At 37.7% G+C, this 14,423-nt stretch overlaps 1 protein-coding gene across 1 annotated transcript in view; it reads right to left on the bottom strand.

Moving 5' to 3' along the window:
* LOC115215034 (glypican-3) overlaps positions 1-14,423 on the bottom strand; it is a 390,560-nt gene that overhangs the window by 199,105 nt on the left and 177,032 nt on the right. The window contains exon 3 of the mRNA XM_029784165.2: positions 6,700-7,403. Within this exon, the coding sequence (XP_029640025.1) occupies positions 6,700-7,403 (704 nt within the window). The remainder of the gene's footprint in view (positions 1-6,699; positions 7,404-14,423) is intronic.

The following is a 14,423-nucleotide window of genomic DNA, read 5'->3' as shown; positions in this document are numbered from 1 at the left end:
CGTCGTCATCATCATCATCACCCTCACCACCATCCCCACTGCTGCCACCATCACCACCACCACCAGCGCTATCATCATCATCATTTTGGTTACCATCATTGCTCAGCACTTCCGAAGCCACCATCACCACAACTACCATTGTCATCATCAACCATAATCAGAACTACCACCACCACCACAAGTACCACCATCATTGGAAACACTACTCACACCTCTACTGCTCTAACCACCACCACCACCACCACCACCATCACAACTCTCTCCACCACTGCCATCATCATCATCACCATCACCACCATCATCGTCGTCAGTAACAGCAGCATCTGTGTACATCTCCACTCTAGCAGTGGTATGGAATTCTAACTTATAAGGAACTGACTGGCAAAGCTGCTGCTTGCTTTTAAACAGATCTGTAGAGAGAGAGAGAGAGAAGGGGGGGAGGGAGAGTGTGTGTGTGTGCTAGTATTAGGGTGAGAAAAGGGAAAGAGAGGATGAAGAACTGGAGGGGAAACAGCGGTAATGAGAAAGGAAGACGACAATATGAAGGTGTTTCGAATGAAAGTCTTGTTCTCACCACTTTGTGTGTGCCTGTACGCACATATATACACATACACACACACACATATATACACATACACACACACACAAACATATATATATATATATACATATATATATACAGACATATATATATATATATATACACACACATATATATATATATATACACACACACATGATGATGATGATGATGATACACACACATATATATATATACACATACATATATTATATATAATATACACATATATACACATATACATACACACACCTCTGGTTTCTTGTACGCATGCATGTGTGTATGTGTGTGTATATATATATATATACAAACACACACATATATGTATAGATATGCATGTATGCATAGATGCATTTGTGTAGGCTTATAAATATACCCACACAAACAAATACAATATTCCCTCATATATAAACACATTGGTATATATATTCCTCAGTTTCTCTCTTACAAATGTGTGTGCACACACACACATACATACACACACACACACACACATATAGTGAATTCTAACAGGAATAGACTGTTATATAAATATAAGACCTATACAAATAATACATTCTCAATATATAATATATACTTCTAAAAATTGTAGGTTATACACATACACACACATATATATACACATACACACATATATATACACATACATATATATATATATATATATATATATATATATATATATATATATATATATATATATATATATACATATACACACACACACACACACACGGGCACAAATAGGTAAAAAAGATGGGGAAAAAAGCATTTGTATATACATTTAAACATAAACCTGATACCAGTGTGGTTACACATAACCATACACACACAAGAACATATATATATATATGCAGATATATAAACACACGCACACAAGCATGTATGCATGCACGCAGAGATATCTGTATAGATAACACACACTCACACACACACACAGAGACACACACACACACACACACACACAAGCGTAGAAATACTAAGAACCTTGTTAATAGGTAGGTGTTGTTGAGAAGTAACTGTTAGCTATTGAGTAGTGGTGAGAGGAAGAGAGAGGAAGACAGAGATAGTAAGAGAGGAAGATGAGAGGGAGAGAGTGATGGGAAAGAGAGACAATAAGGGACAAAGAAGGGGAGAGAGAGAGGGGAAGTGAGAGAGTGATGGGGAGAGAGACAGTAAGGGAGGAAGAAGGAGAGAGGAAAGGAGAGAGTAACGAGAGGAGATAAAGAGAGAGTAAGTGTGAGAGAAAGGCAGAAAAGAGAGAGTGAGACAGAGAGACAGAGGGCAAAAGAGAGGGAGAGAGAGAGCAGAGCAAAGAAAGAGAGAGAAGGGAGAAGTGGGAGAGATGGTGAGAAAAGAGTGGAAGAGAGGAGAAAGAGAGGGCAAGAAAGAGCAAAAGATGAAGGAAGACAAAGGAAAAAGGGAGAGGCAGAGAGAGAGAGAGAGAGACAGAGAGAGAAAGAGCAAAGAGAGAGAGAGAAAATGAGAGGTGAGAGAGCAAAAAAGAGAAAGACAGAGAGAGAGAGAGGTGTTTAGTGGTTATGAAGTTAACAGGAAGGACAGGGGGTGGGCCGGGGGAGGAGTGGGTAAGGATTTTGTTTAATTTCTATAATTTTTTTTACAGCCTTCTTTTTTTCTTTTCTAGTTGTGTAAATTTATTCCTTTTATTTTTATTTTTATTTTTATTTTCCTTGCAACATACAATCTGGCTTCCCAGTTTGTTAAAAGCTTTGATACAAAAGCAAGAAATCAGTTAAGACTCTTACAGAAAAGTCTGCTGGAATGGTGAAAAGCTTTATTTACCTTTTTTTGTTTTTTCATTTTATTTAAAACAATTTTTTTTTGTTTTGTTGTGTTTTGTATTATTTCACTCATTCTATATCACCATTATCACTGAATTTGCCTTTCATCATTTCAAGACTGATAAAGTAAATACCAGTTGCATACTGGGGTCAATGTGATCGACCTACCCTCCACCCCTGAAGTACTGGCCTTGTGCCAAAATTTGAAACCATTATTATTATTATTATTATTATTATTATTAAATTTCACCTTGCTGGAACATGTGCCGCTGGGACATGGAAAACAACATTTGAGTGTGGTCGTTGCCAGTGCCACCGGACTGGCACCCATGCAGGTGGCACATAAAAACCACCTTTTGAGCATGGTTGTTGCCAGTAGTGCCTGACAGGTCCTCGTGCCGGTGGCACTTAAAAACACTCACTACACTCTTGGAGTGGTTGGCATTAGGAAAGGCATCCAGCTGTAGAAGCATTGCTAGATCAAGATTGGAGCCTGGTGCAGCCTTCTGGCTCAGCAGTCCCCAGCCAAACCATCCAACCCATGCCAGCATGGAAAGCGGACGTTAAACGCCAAAGACAATGGCGATGATGATGATGATGATGATGATGGTTATGAATGCAGCAAAATGGCAGAATTGTTAGCAAGGTGCTCCGATTCACAGTACTCAGAGTTACTCCTTTCTGATCATCAGGTGGTAACATGAGCCCGGTTATGTTTGAAAATTCAGTCTGAATATTTATTTGAAATATGAAATGAAAGGACGAAGAGCGGCTGTGTGGTAAGTAGCTTGCTTACCAACCACATGGTTCTGGGTTCAGTCCCACTGTGTGACACCTTGGGGAAGTGTCTTCTACTATAGTCTCAGGTCGACCAAAGCCTTGTGAGTGGTTTTGGCAGACGGACTGAAAGAAGCCCATATGTATGTATATATATATATTATATATATATATATATATAATATATATATATATATATATATATGTATGTGTGTGTGTGTATATATATATGCATGTGTATGTGTATATATTTGTGTGTCTGTGTTTGTCTCCCCAACATCGCTTGACAACCGATGGTGGTGTGTTTACGTCCCCGTAACTTAACAGTTCGGCAAAAGAGACCAATAGAATGAGTACTAGGCTTACAAAGAATAAGTCCTGGGGTCGGTTTGCTCAACTAAAGGTGGTGCTCCAGCATGGCCACAGTCAAAGGACTGAAACAAGTAAAAGAGAATGCTTATCATTATGTTCTTTTGTTGAGAAACCATTGTGAACGACCCATGTGAAAATGGCTGCTTCAGCCTCACATCTTTGACTTCATTTCTGGTTCTAACAATAATATTATCCTAAGTGCCATAAACTCCATACAATCGAAATTATGAAATTGCATTGCTGTTTATGTAATGTGCCAGATATAATGCTTTTAAGCAATACTTTTAATTAATACTTTTAATTAGTGTTTTTAAAAACAATAAGTGTATATTGAATAACTTGGCTTTAAAGTGTAAACCTAATTAAAAACTAACTTGACAACTCTCTCTACTGTTTTCTTTCTCTCTCTCTCTCTCTCTCTCTCTGTCACATATGCATGTAGTGTAAAATGTACCTATTTCTTTACTACCCACAAGGGGCTAAACACAGAGGGGACAAACAAGGACAGACAAAGGGATTAAGTCGATTACATCGACCCCAGTGTGTAACTGGTACTTAATTTATCGACCCCGAAAGGATGAAAGGCGAAGTCGACCTGGGCGGAATTTGAACTCAGAACGTCACGGCAGACAAAATACCTATTTCTTTACTACCCACAAGGGACAAACAAGGACAGACAAATGAATTAAGTCGATTACATCGACCTCAGTGCGTAACTGGTACTTAATTTATCGACCCCGAAAGGATGAAAAGTGAATTCGACCTCAGCGGAATTTGAACTCAGAACAAAATACCGCTTAAACATTTTGCCCGGTCTGCTAACGTTTCTGCCAGCTCACTACCTTTCAGTGTAAACTGTACTTCACACACACACACACACACACACACACATGTGGACGCGTGCACGTGTGCACACATGTACATGCGTATGAAAGACATGCTTGTTAAAGCAGAATCTTGTTTAACAGAAACTTTATAAAAGATAGCCATGGAGAAGCTTCCAAGTCATAGTGGTTGAGAAATTGGCTTGATAAGCAATTGGCCGAGAGTATAACGAAGATGGAACTAGTAAATTAATTAGGCATTAATCAAGATCTATAGCGATGAGTGGTGAGACCTGTAATTAATGGGAATATTGTTAAACTGAAAATCTCTCAGTTGCGGCATGTGATTCCAGTTGATCCAATCAATGGAACAGCCTGTCCATGAGATTGATGTGCAAGTGGCTGAGTACTCCATAGACACGTGTACCTATTTCTTTACTACCCCAAGGGGCCAAATACAGATGATTTAAGCATAACCAAAAAACGTTTTGGTTTCATGAAACCCAAAGTTTCTAGACAGCTTTTAGTACCAGGGTGACTACTGCTAAAGTTATTCAAAAACTGATAAATGCCGAACCCAACAAGCTAAGCTTATAAAAGTGTATAAACATACATAAAGTGTGGCAGAAAAATTTCCCATATTGTATAGAGCCATTGTTGTGGCGCTAGTTAAGTCAGATATGCAGTAAAGATGTCTTTATAGAGCACATGCTTCACCATTTTATTTCTTTTATTTTTTTCAGTTCCCAACATGACTGGAACTGGGACATACTTGTGTGCTTACTGTTTAACCTTTTAGTATTTAAACCGGCCATATCCAGTCAAAATAGTTAATCTGTTTTATGTTCAAACTGATCAGATCCAGGCTCTCACACCTACCCTACAATGTTATTCTACGTTAAGTAATTACACCATTGAGATCTTGAAGATATGAGATAATGCATGATTAATTCAAATCAATGGGAATTAATAGGCATTATGTTTGATTGAATAATCTGAACGCTAAAGGGTTAAACATTTACCAGAAATTTTAAATCCAGGAGGACTTTTTGTTGCACTCTGTAAAAAGTAAATATACCCAAAAGAAAATTGCACACCATTACACTGCAAGACTACAGAGAGTTGAACTATAGAAGCAATACTCAAGTCAGGGATGGGGGAACCAATTTTGGCCCTGGAGATGAAATACGAAATCACAAGAACTCATAGGGTTACATCTGTGCTATGACAAAATAGTGAGTCATTAGCCTGACATATTGACTTTTACTAGTGAAGAGAACAGGTGCATAAGCATCAAAGAATGAATCCATAGTAATCACGCAATCAATTAATAAGACGTTAAACTCCAATACATAATTACATTGCAGTGAATCCAGATGAGAGAGACTCGTGTGTATATACATGATCAGCTAAAATAACCGTTTAGTTTTTAAACAGGCTGTATCCAGCCTACATGTTCTACCCGTTTTGTGTTCAAACCAGCTAGGTTTAGCCTCTCACACCTACCTGACAATGTCTTTCTAAAAAATAAACAATCACATAATTGAAATCTCAAAGCTATGAGATAATGCATGATTAACTTAAAACAATATGAATAAATAAATAAACATTACATTTGACAGGTTAATTACATTTTACAGGTTAATTAATCTGAATCAATATATTTAGAATAAAAACAGAAAAGCTTAAATTTGAAAGAGAGTTCTACACTTTAGTTGCATGCACAATTTTTTCTGAGAGTTACATATGAAGAAAAGGGGTGCAAAATATATCCAGTATTGGATGTGAAACCTCCCATCTGTGAGTAGGTAGTTCACCCAGCACCTTATTTGTTCAACCATTTTTATGGAGTCAAGAGATGGGGTCAGGGATGGGGTCATATGTTTTTGCAGTGCATTGATGCATGACACATGCAATGAAGCATGTCCCGACACCTCCCAGTTGGCCTGTCCAGCAGAGTCCCAGTCAGTCTCCATCTTCATGGAGATTATCCTTCATCTGTCATGAACAGGTGGCACATTGTTGACTAAAACAAGCCATCAACCCATCCAGATATTCAGTGAAGAGAAAATGGTAATCAGATTCTAACTTGGAAAACTGAGCAACATGGCCAAGAACTCTGAGCAGGCATTCCTGAATCACCTAAGTAATAGGATGCTTCCCAGTTTCTGCGTAAATGGTAAATGATAATCCTGCACAGCTTCCTTGTACCAAAGGAGTACAAGGGGCTCCTAAGGGCCCTGGACAGTGTCCAAATCTCATAATTATAGATCAGGACAGGGAGGACCAGAGACCCAAAGAAGTAGGAATGGAATGGGAAAAATAGGAACATTATGAAACTTACCGTTGGGGTGAATTCCGGCGCTTTGTCCATTGCATTCATAATGCCATCGGAAATAACCCTGTCGATATTTTTGAGTACAGATTCCAAACCACTTGGTCCAACCATGTAGCGAGTAAGTTGGCGCAACAACCGAACAATTTCATCCCACTCATAGCTGACTTCCATTTGTTTGCTGAAGCAACTGTGCATGACATCCTGGCAGAAATCCTTGCAAGGTTTCACACCGACATGGCCCTTGCATTGAGAACAGAACAACATCTGGGTAATTCCTTTCTTGCAGGTTTCTTCTGTATCCAGGTGGTTTGTTGCGTTTATGGTGTCAGAAACTACAGAGAGAGCGTGAAGGTAGGATCTGGCAGCCCAGAGGACTGTGGAGAGCTCGTGAGCCATTTTACGAGAGAAGGTACCAAACGGTTGTGGGTGCAAATGACGACGCAACTTGATGAGGCAATCGTTGAGTGATTCTTTGTAGTTGGTCACCGTTGGATCATTGACAGCATATCGGAAAACAAGAGGCAAGAGCTGGTCGAAGAATTCGTTTACAATGATGGGAATTTCAACTTGTCCCTGCTTCACGTAATCAAACAAACTTGCAAAAAGCTTGTTCACTGGTTTGTGGTGCTCACTCCAAGGGATTCGGTAAATCTCGCTCAAGTGACCCATAGTATTTTTTTCTGAATTTTTAATCAGGGCCAAAACATCATCTGTTGAAGAAAAGAAAAAAAATAATTAGAATAATAAAAATTTTGTTGTGTCATTATCCCAATATAATTAACACATGCACTGGTATAAACAAAATTTGTTTCAACACACAAATTCACATTAAGAATCTTCTAGCTCATCGCCTTAATTTCACCTGAGAATATCAACTACTGATTTCTCTGGATTTCTCCAGAGCAGCCTAAAAGACCTTGTGGTGTTTATTTAGATTGACCTTGAAATTTCAAAGAATGCTGGACAACAATGGTCAGTGGTCACAATTGTCCCCTTAACCTGGTGTGATGTAAGACACATTTTTTGTTCCCTCATTTCTTTAATCCCCCACCCCTACTCCAGTTAAGGGGTCTTGTTCTGTGAGTTGCTTGTTAGCGACCTCACTAACAAGCCAATGCTATGTAAAAGGCCCCTTTTGTACACCCTGTAAAGTGGTTGGCATTAGGAAGGGCACCAAGCGGTAAAAACCAAGCCAAGGCAGGCAGCAGAGTCTTCAGACTTGCCAGTACCAGTGAAACCGTCCAACCCATGCCAGCATGGAAAACAGATGTTAACTGATGATGATGATGATGATGCTGATGACAACAACGACAGTATATTTTACATATTGGTATATGGTGAATGTTATAGATCACCCTGATCATCATCATCAGCACAGCATCATCCATCACCATTACCCTGATCATCATCATCACCACCACCACCACCACTACGACTCTTTAGCACCTGCTTCCCATGCTGGTATGGGTTGGACAGGTCGACTGAAACTGGTAAGCCAGAGAGCTTCACCAAGTTCCAGTCTGGTTTGGCATGGTTTCTATGACAGGATGCCCTTCCTAATGCCAATCGATATTCTAAAAAAAACAAACAAAATCTTTAAAAAATGGTTTTACTTCAACTTTCATCATAATGGCCCAAATAAGTAACAAAGTACTGAGGTTGTACAACCCTTGAATGCACTTCCTGGTATAATCACAAAATAAAAAAAAAAAAAAGGTCTTCAGGTCTTCCAGCAAGATTTGAACTTGGCATGCAGAGGTTGGCAACTAACTAGTGTAAAATATTTAATGTCAATGTTGTATCATATCTACCCTCTTTGTAGTAATGCATTCAGCGTAATGCTGTAAAGACCGAAACGAAAATCAATGTACAACAGCATTTTCCAGTCCTTATATCAATACTAACACCCTGCAGACTTTTCAATAATGGTGCAAAAGACTTTTGGAAATATGAAATATCTGTGTGTGTGTGTGTGTGTGTGTGTGTCTGCATGTGTGTGTGTATGTATGTATATATAAATATACATATATATATATATATATGAATACACACACACACACATATATATATATGAATATACACACACACACATATGTATGTATGTATGTATATATAGGTGTATATGCATGTTTCTCACTCTTTACATATATATACACACATGCATATATATGCACACAGACCCATACATACAAATATATCTGTATACATACATCAATATCTATGTATATCTATCTTTTTATTCACACATACACACACATACATATATATGTGTGTGCATCTTTCTCTCTCTTTATACACACACACACACAGAGGTATGTATATCCATGTATACACAATCTATCTCTGAGAGGGTGAGGAGAAACGAAAAAAAAAGAATAAATAAACTAAGAAACTGAAATAAAACCAATATGAAGTTTTGTCCAATGGAACCTTTATTGAATAAAAGAAGTGAATAGTTTTTATTGTTGGTCGGTTGTGCCAATATAGTAGTACCAAGAAATAAAAGAAAAATAAACAAAGAGTGCCAATATGTTACCAAAAAAAAAAAAGACAGAAAAGAACCATGATTGAGGTTAAAGAACTTTCATGATGATTTCTTTCAATAACGAAGATTAATTTCCATAAAGGAAGAAGAGTTCTGACTTTATAGATATTGCTCCTCCACCCTGAGTCTGAGAGGAATAAAATAAAATATGAAAAAAGAAATGGTTAAGAAAGAAATGGTTGTGGCACACTGTCGTTCAGCGATGAAAATCCAGTTGTTTAATCAATTAAATTACCAATATATAAATGCAGGGTAGCGATGTATATTCGTTAAAGCAATACACTTCAGCTAGTTCTTGGCATAAAAATTACTTTTCCACTGTCTCAGCTACCCCCACATCCACACTGAGTCATGAGGAATTTCCCCCTTTTTTTGTTCTTCTATGTTGCATGGTGACCTCACTAGTGCTGGTGCCACAGGAAAAGCACCCAAAACACTCAGTAGAGTGGTTGGTGTTAGGCAGGTGGGCATCAAGCCATACAAGTCATACTAAAGCTGACTTTGGGGTTTGATGTAGCCCTGGGGTTCATTAGATCCCGTCAAACTGTCCAACACACGGTATTTGACATCTGAAATGGACATTAAATTATGACAGTCAAAATGACATGTACCCTTAAGAAAGTAGACACAGTGTTCAGTGATGAAGATTCAGTTGTTTGACCCACTGAATTACCTGCTCCTGAATGAGAGTGGTCATTCTACCCACCCTTAATTAAATGTAGAGTAGCCAAGTATCTTGTCTAAAGCAAGACATCTCAGCTAGGCTGACCAAAGCCTTGAGAGTGGATTTCATCATCATCATTTAACATCTGTTGTCCATGCTGGCATGGGTTGGAGGGTTTGACCAGGGCTGGCAAGCTGGAAGGCTGCACCAGGCTCCGATTTAAGAGAAGGAAACTAAAAGAAGCCTGTCATATGTATACATATATCTTTGTGTGTGTGTGTATCAGTGTGTTTGCCTCTCATCACTGCTTCACAACTGAAGTTGGTGTATTTTTCTCCATGTCACTTAGTGGTTCAGCAAAAAAGACTGACAGAATAAGTTCCAGACTTGATATAAAAATAAGTACTAGGGTCGACTCCTTGTTTTACAAAAAATTCTTTGAGGCAGTGCCCCAGTATGGCCACAGTCTGATGACTGAAACAAGCAGAAGGAAAAGGATAAATTAATAGAAAGAAAATCCTTAAACCCATCTTAATTTTAGCAATTTGTTTGCTTCCTCTTTTCAATCCTTACATGGCTTCCACTCCAGAGGTTCCTCCTCTATGGAAAATAATAATGTCGAAGAACTCCCACCCCAATTTTCCCAAAAATTAAATAAAGAAAAACAAGGTTTAACTTTGTGGCGCAGAAGATCTAAAGAACACAGCAGAGATTTGGTGATGCTGTTTATGAGGGAAAATCCTCTTCTAAGAAGAGGAAGCTTATTACACTACTTCACAATTCGTCCTTTGAAGGTCAGTGCTGTTAATATAGTTCCAACTTTAGAGTTGGAAGATTAAAAACCATTTCTCTGCTAGGAAATGAAAAAACAACAACAAAGAACAGAAATCCTTGAAACTATTCCACATGGGATTTGAAGAATGTAAAACTGAAAATGGTAAACATGAAGTAAGGCTGGGTTCTGCAAGATGTAAATTATGATTTACATGTGTAGTACTATGCATGAATGCATGCACATGTAATATGTATATGCAACTGTGTGTGTATGTGCACATGTATTTATGTATGTACATATATATATATAAGTATATGTGTATATATATATATGCATGCACACACACATTATACATATGTTTGATATTTACAGTGTATGTAATGTAAATATATAACTGTATGTAGTTGTTGCATACTAACACAATTGCTCCTAATACACGCATATATAAGTGTGTGTGTGCACATATATATGTATGTATGTATGTATAGTCAATTCAAATAAACAAAAAAAATTTTTTTTTTAAACCCAGATAAAATGGACATGGAGATGTGCACAAGATATATATTAATTTGACACTTGGTGAAAGGAGAGAGTTGCTAACGTTTCAAGCATAGCTCTTTGTCGGAAAGACAAAGGTCCAAAGAGAAAGAAGGAAATATAAGGTAAAATCGCCAACAATCCATGTGCAGTTATATATACATGTATATATGTGCATGCACAAGCGCAGGTGTATGGTTAGAAAGTTAGCTTCCCTAACTGTGACATCAGGTTCAATCTCATCATAGAGTATCTTGTACAATTGTTTTCTACTATAAGCACGAGTAAACAGTTTTGTGAGTAGATTTGGTAGGTAAAAGCTGAAAGGAACTCATCATGTATATGTGTATGTGTATATATGTAATATATATATCTATGTACACTTATAATTGTATGTATGTACATATGTACATGTATATGTGTGTGTGTATATATATATATATATACACACACACAAACACACACATATATATATTCGACCTGATGGATCGCTAGCCACTACACATTATATATTTTCTCTCTTTGTTCCTTTCTGTGGAAGAGCGTGGGCTCAAAACGTTAAAGACTTTTTCACTTCCCTAGCGTTATACTAATACATCTGTTTGTTGTCTACACCACCTGCCTTCGTCATTTTGTTTTATTTTTGTGAATTCTCCCCCTGTATATATATCTATCTCTCTCTCTATATATATATATACACATACATAAAATAGTGTATGTATTTATACACAAAAGAGGTGACCTTTAACATGACACCTTACATGCTAGAGAGTGCAGTTAAAGCCCAAACCACAAATTTGTATATATATATATATATATATATATATATATATATATATATACACACGCCACCATGGAAAACGGACGTTAAAGGATGATGATGATGATAATATATGTACATATCGACAAACACAACAGGAACACATAAGAACTGTCATCCTCTCATATATATATATATACATGCATACACACACACAAGTACAGAAAGAGAGAGAGAGGGTGGGTTGAGCGAGAGACAAACAGACAGACACACTCACAATATGCTATCACATTCCCTAGTCTTTGAAATCAGACACTTGAAGGTTACGATAAATGTCTTCAGATATCTCCTCCCCCCTCAGAATCCTCAAGTATAACATGCATTGTACCCAAACACCAATTTGGCTTTGCACACATATTAGGACATGGTGCTGTCTTTTGCTCTCTCTCTGGAATTTGTTTCGAGTTTGTTTGAATTGACAACCAGCCAAGAAAATAAATAAATAAATAAATGACACAAATAAACAAACAAAAAGTTAAAAAAACACACAAAATAATCCCAACAACAACGTACTAACAAGTTCCCGAAAAAAACCTTTTCTAATGCAGCCAACCTTCTGCTAACAAGGTGAAAGCTGACAGAAGGAGCGAGCATTGGCTAAAACTGGTGATGCCTTTGTCATCTGGTGAGGATTAACAATGAGTGTCACCATTGTGGTCGGATGCTTGTGGCTGCTTCTGTTGAAGCTGCGCAATCATCATCGTTTTCCATGCTAGTATGGGTTAGACGGCTCGGCTGGAACTGGTAAGCCAGAGAGTTGTACCAGGCTCCAGTCTGATTTCAGATTAGCTCCTGCACCTGGATGTCCTTTTTTAATGTCAACCACTCCACAGAGTGTACTGGGTGCCTTTTAAATGTCACCAACGTGGGTGACTTTTACGCACTGCCATAACAGTTGTCTTTTGTGTGACACTATCACTGTCACGGGTGTTGTTTTATGAGTCACTGTCACAGGTACCTTTTATGTGCCACAACCGCCACCACCAACAACAACAACACTATCATTATACACCTTCCTACATTTACCAAATCATCTTATTTCCCTCCAGATCCTCTCTCCACTACCACTACAGCTGCTGCTTTTACTACTACTACTACTACCACCACCACCACTACTACTACCACTAAGACTATGATTTCACTTGGCTTGATGTGTCTTGTTAAGCACAGCAAACTGCCAAAGGTCTTAATCATTTCACATTGCCTGTCCATGCAACCCAACATCCAAAGATCATGATTCATCACCTCATCCTATGTCTTCCTGGGTCTACCTCTTTCACAAGGTTCCCCCCACTATTAGGGGTCACTTGCATAAGTAATAATTGAAGCAAACTCACAAACATTTAACTTTGGTATTAATTGCTGGAAATAAAAAATAATTGATATTGGCTTTTTTACAATGAACGACATAAAGAATTGATGGCAGGGGTTGGGGAAAGAAAGAGAGCGAAGAACAGTGCCACATCCAAAGGAAATTACTTATGAAACTGTGAATGTTCAGAATGGGTCTGTCTGAGAACCAGCAATTGTCTGCACAAATGTCCGGAATTGTCTACTTGGCAAGAGAACGGTCATGTTTGTTAGCCAACCACCTTTGACACTCTGTGAGTAATTGAACAGCAAAGATGATTTTTTTTTTATAGGACACAAGAATAAATACTTGAGAAAACCAAATCCCACCACAGCCTCATGATGATTGGCTGATTTATAGACCAATCACGTGTAAGTGATCATTCCACGAAAGGACAAAAATGCGAAGTTGACCAAGGCAGAATCTGAACTCAGGACATGAAGATGGACGAAATGGTGCTCAGCATTTTATTCAATGCAAGAATGATTCTGCCAGCTGCCTTTTTAACAACAACAATAATAATAATAATATTGGTTTCACATTTTGGCACAAAGCCAGTAATTTCAAGAGAGGGCATATGTGTTGGTTACACTGATTCCAGTGCTTGGCCGGGAGCTTTTTACTGACCCCGCCAAAAGGCTGAAAGGTAAAGTTGACTTCAGTAGAATTTAATAAAAATAGTAGTAGTAGTAGTAGTAGTAGTATAGTAGTAGTAACAACTAGAAAAACAACACCAGCAAAGAAAACAACAGTATAACAAGAAATGATAATAATAATAACAATAATAATAATAATAATAATAATAATAGAAGTAGTAGTAATAATAGTAATAATAACACCAACTAGAAAAACAACACCAGCAAAGAAAACAAAAGTATAACAAGAAATAATAATAATAATAATAATAATAATAAGGGTAACAACATAGTATTAGATGGTGATAGAACAGGCTACATACAGACTTAGAAATATGCTGCATGAGAAACAAACAAACAAACAAGAAAAAAAAACAAAGAGTGAATCGTATTCATCTGATAC

Source organism: Octopus sinensis, linkage group LG8, assembly GCF_006345805.1.
Source record: "Octopus sinensis linkage group LG8, ASM634580v1, whole genome shotgun sequence".
In the NCBI taxonomy this organism is placed as follows: domain Eukaryota; kingdom Metazoa; phylum Mollusca; class Cephalopoda; order Octopoda; family Octopodidae; genus Octopus; species Octopus sinensis.
This window is presented reverse-complemented; position numbering and strand designations above follow the sequence as displayed.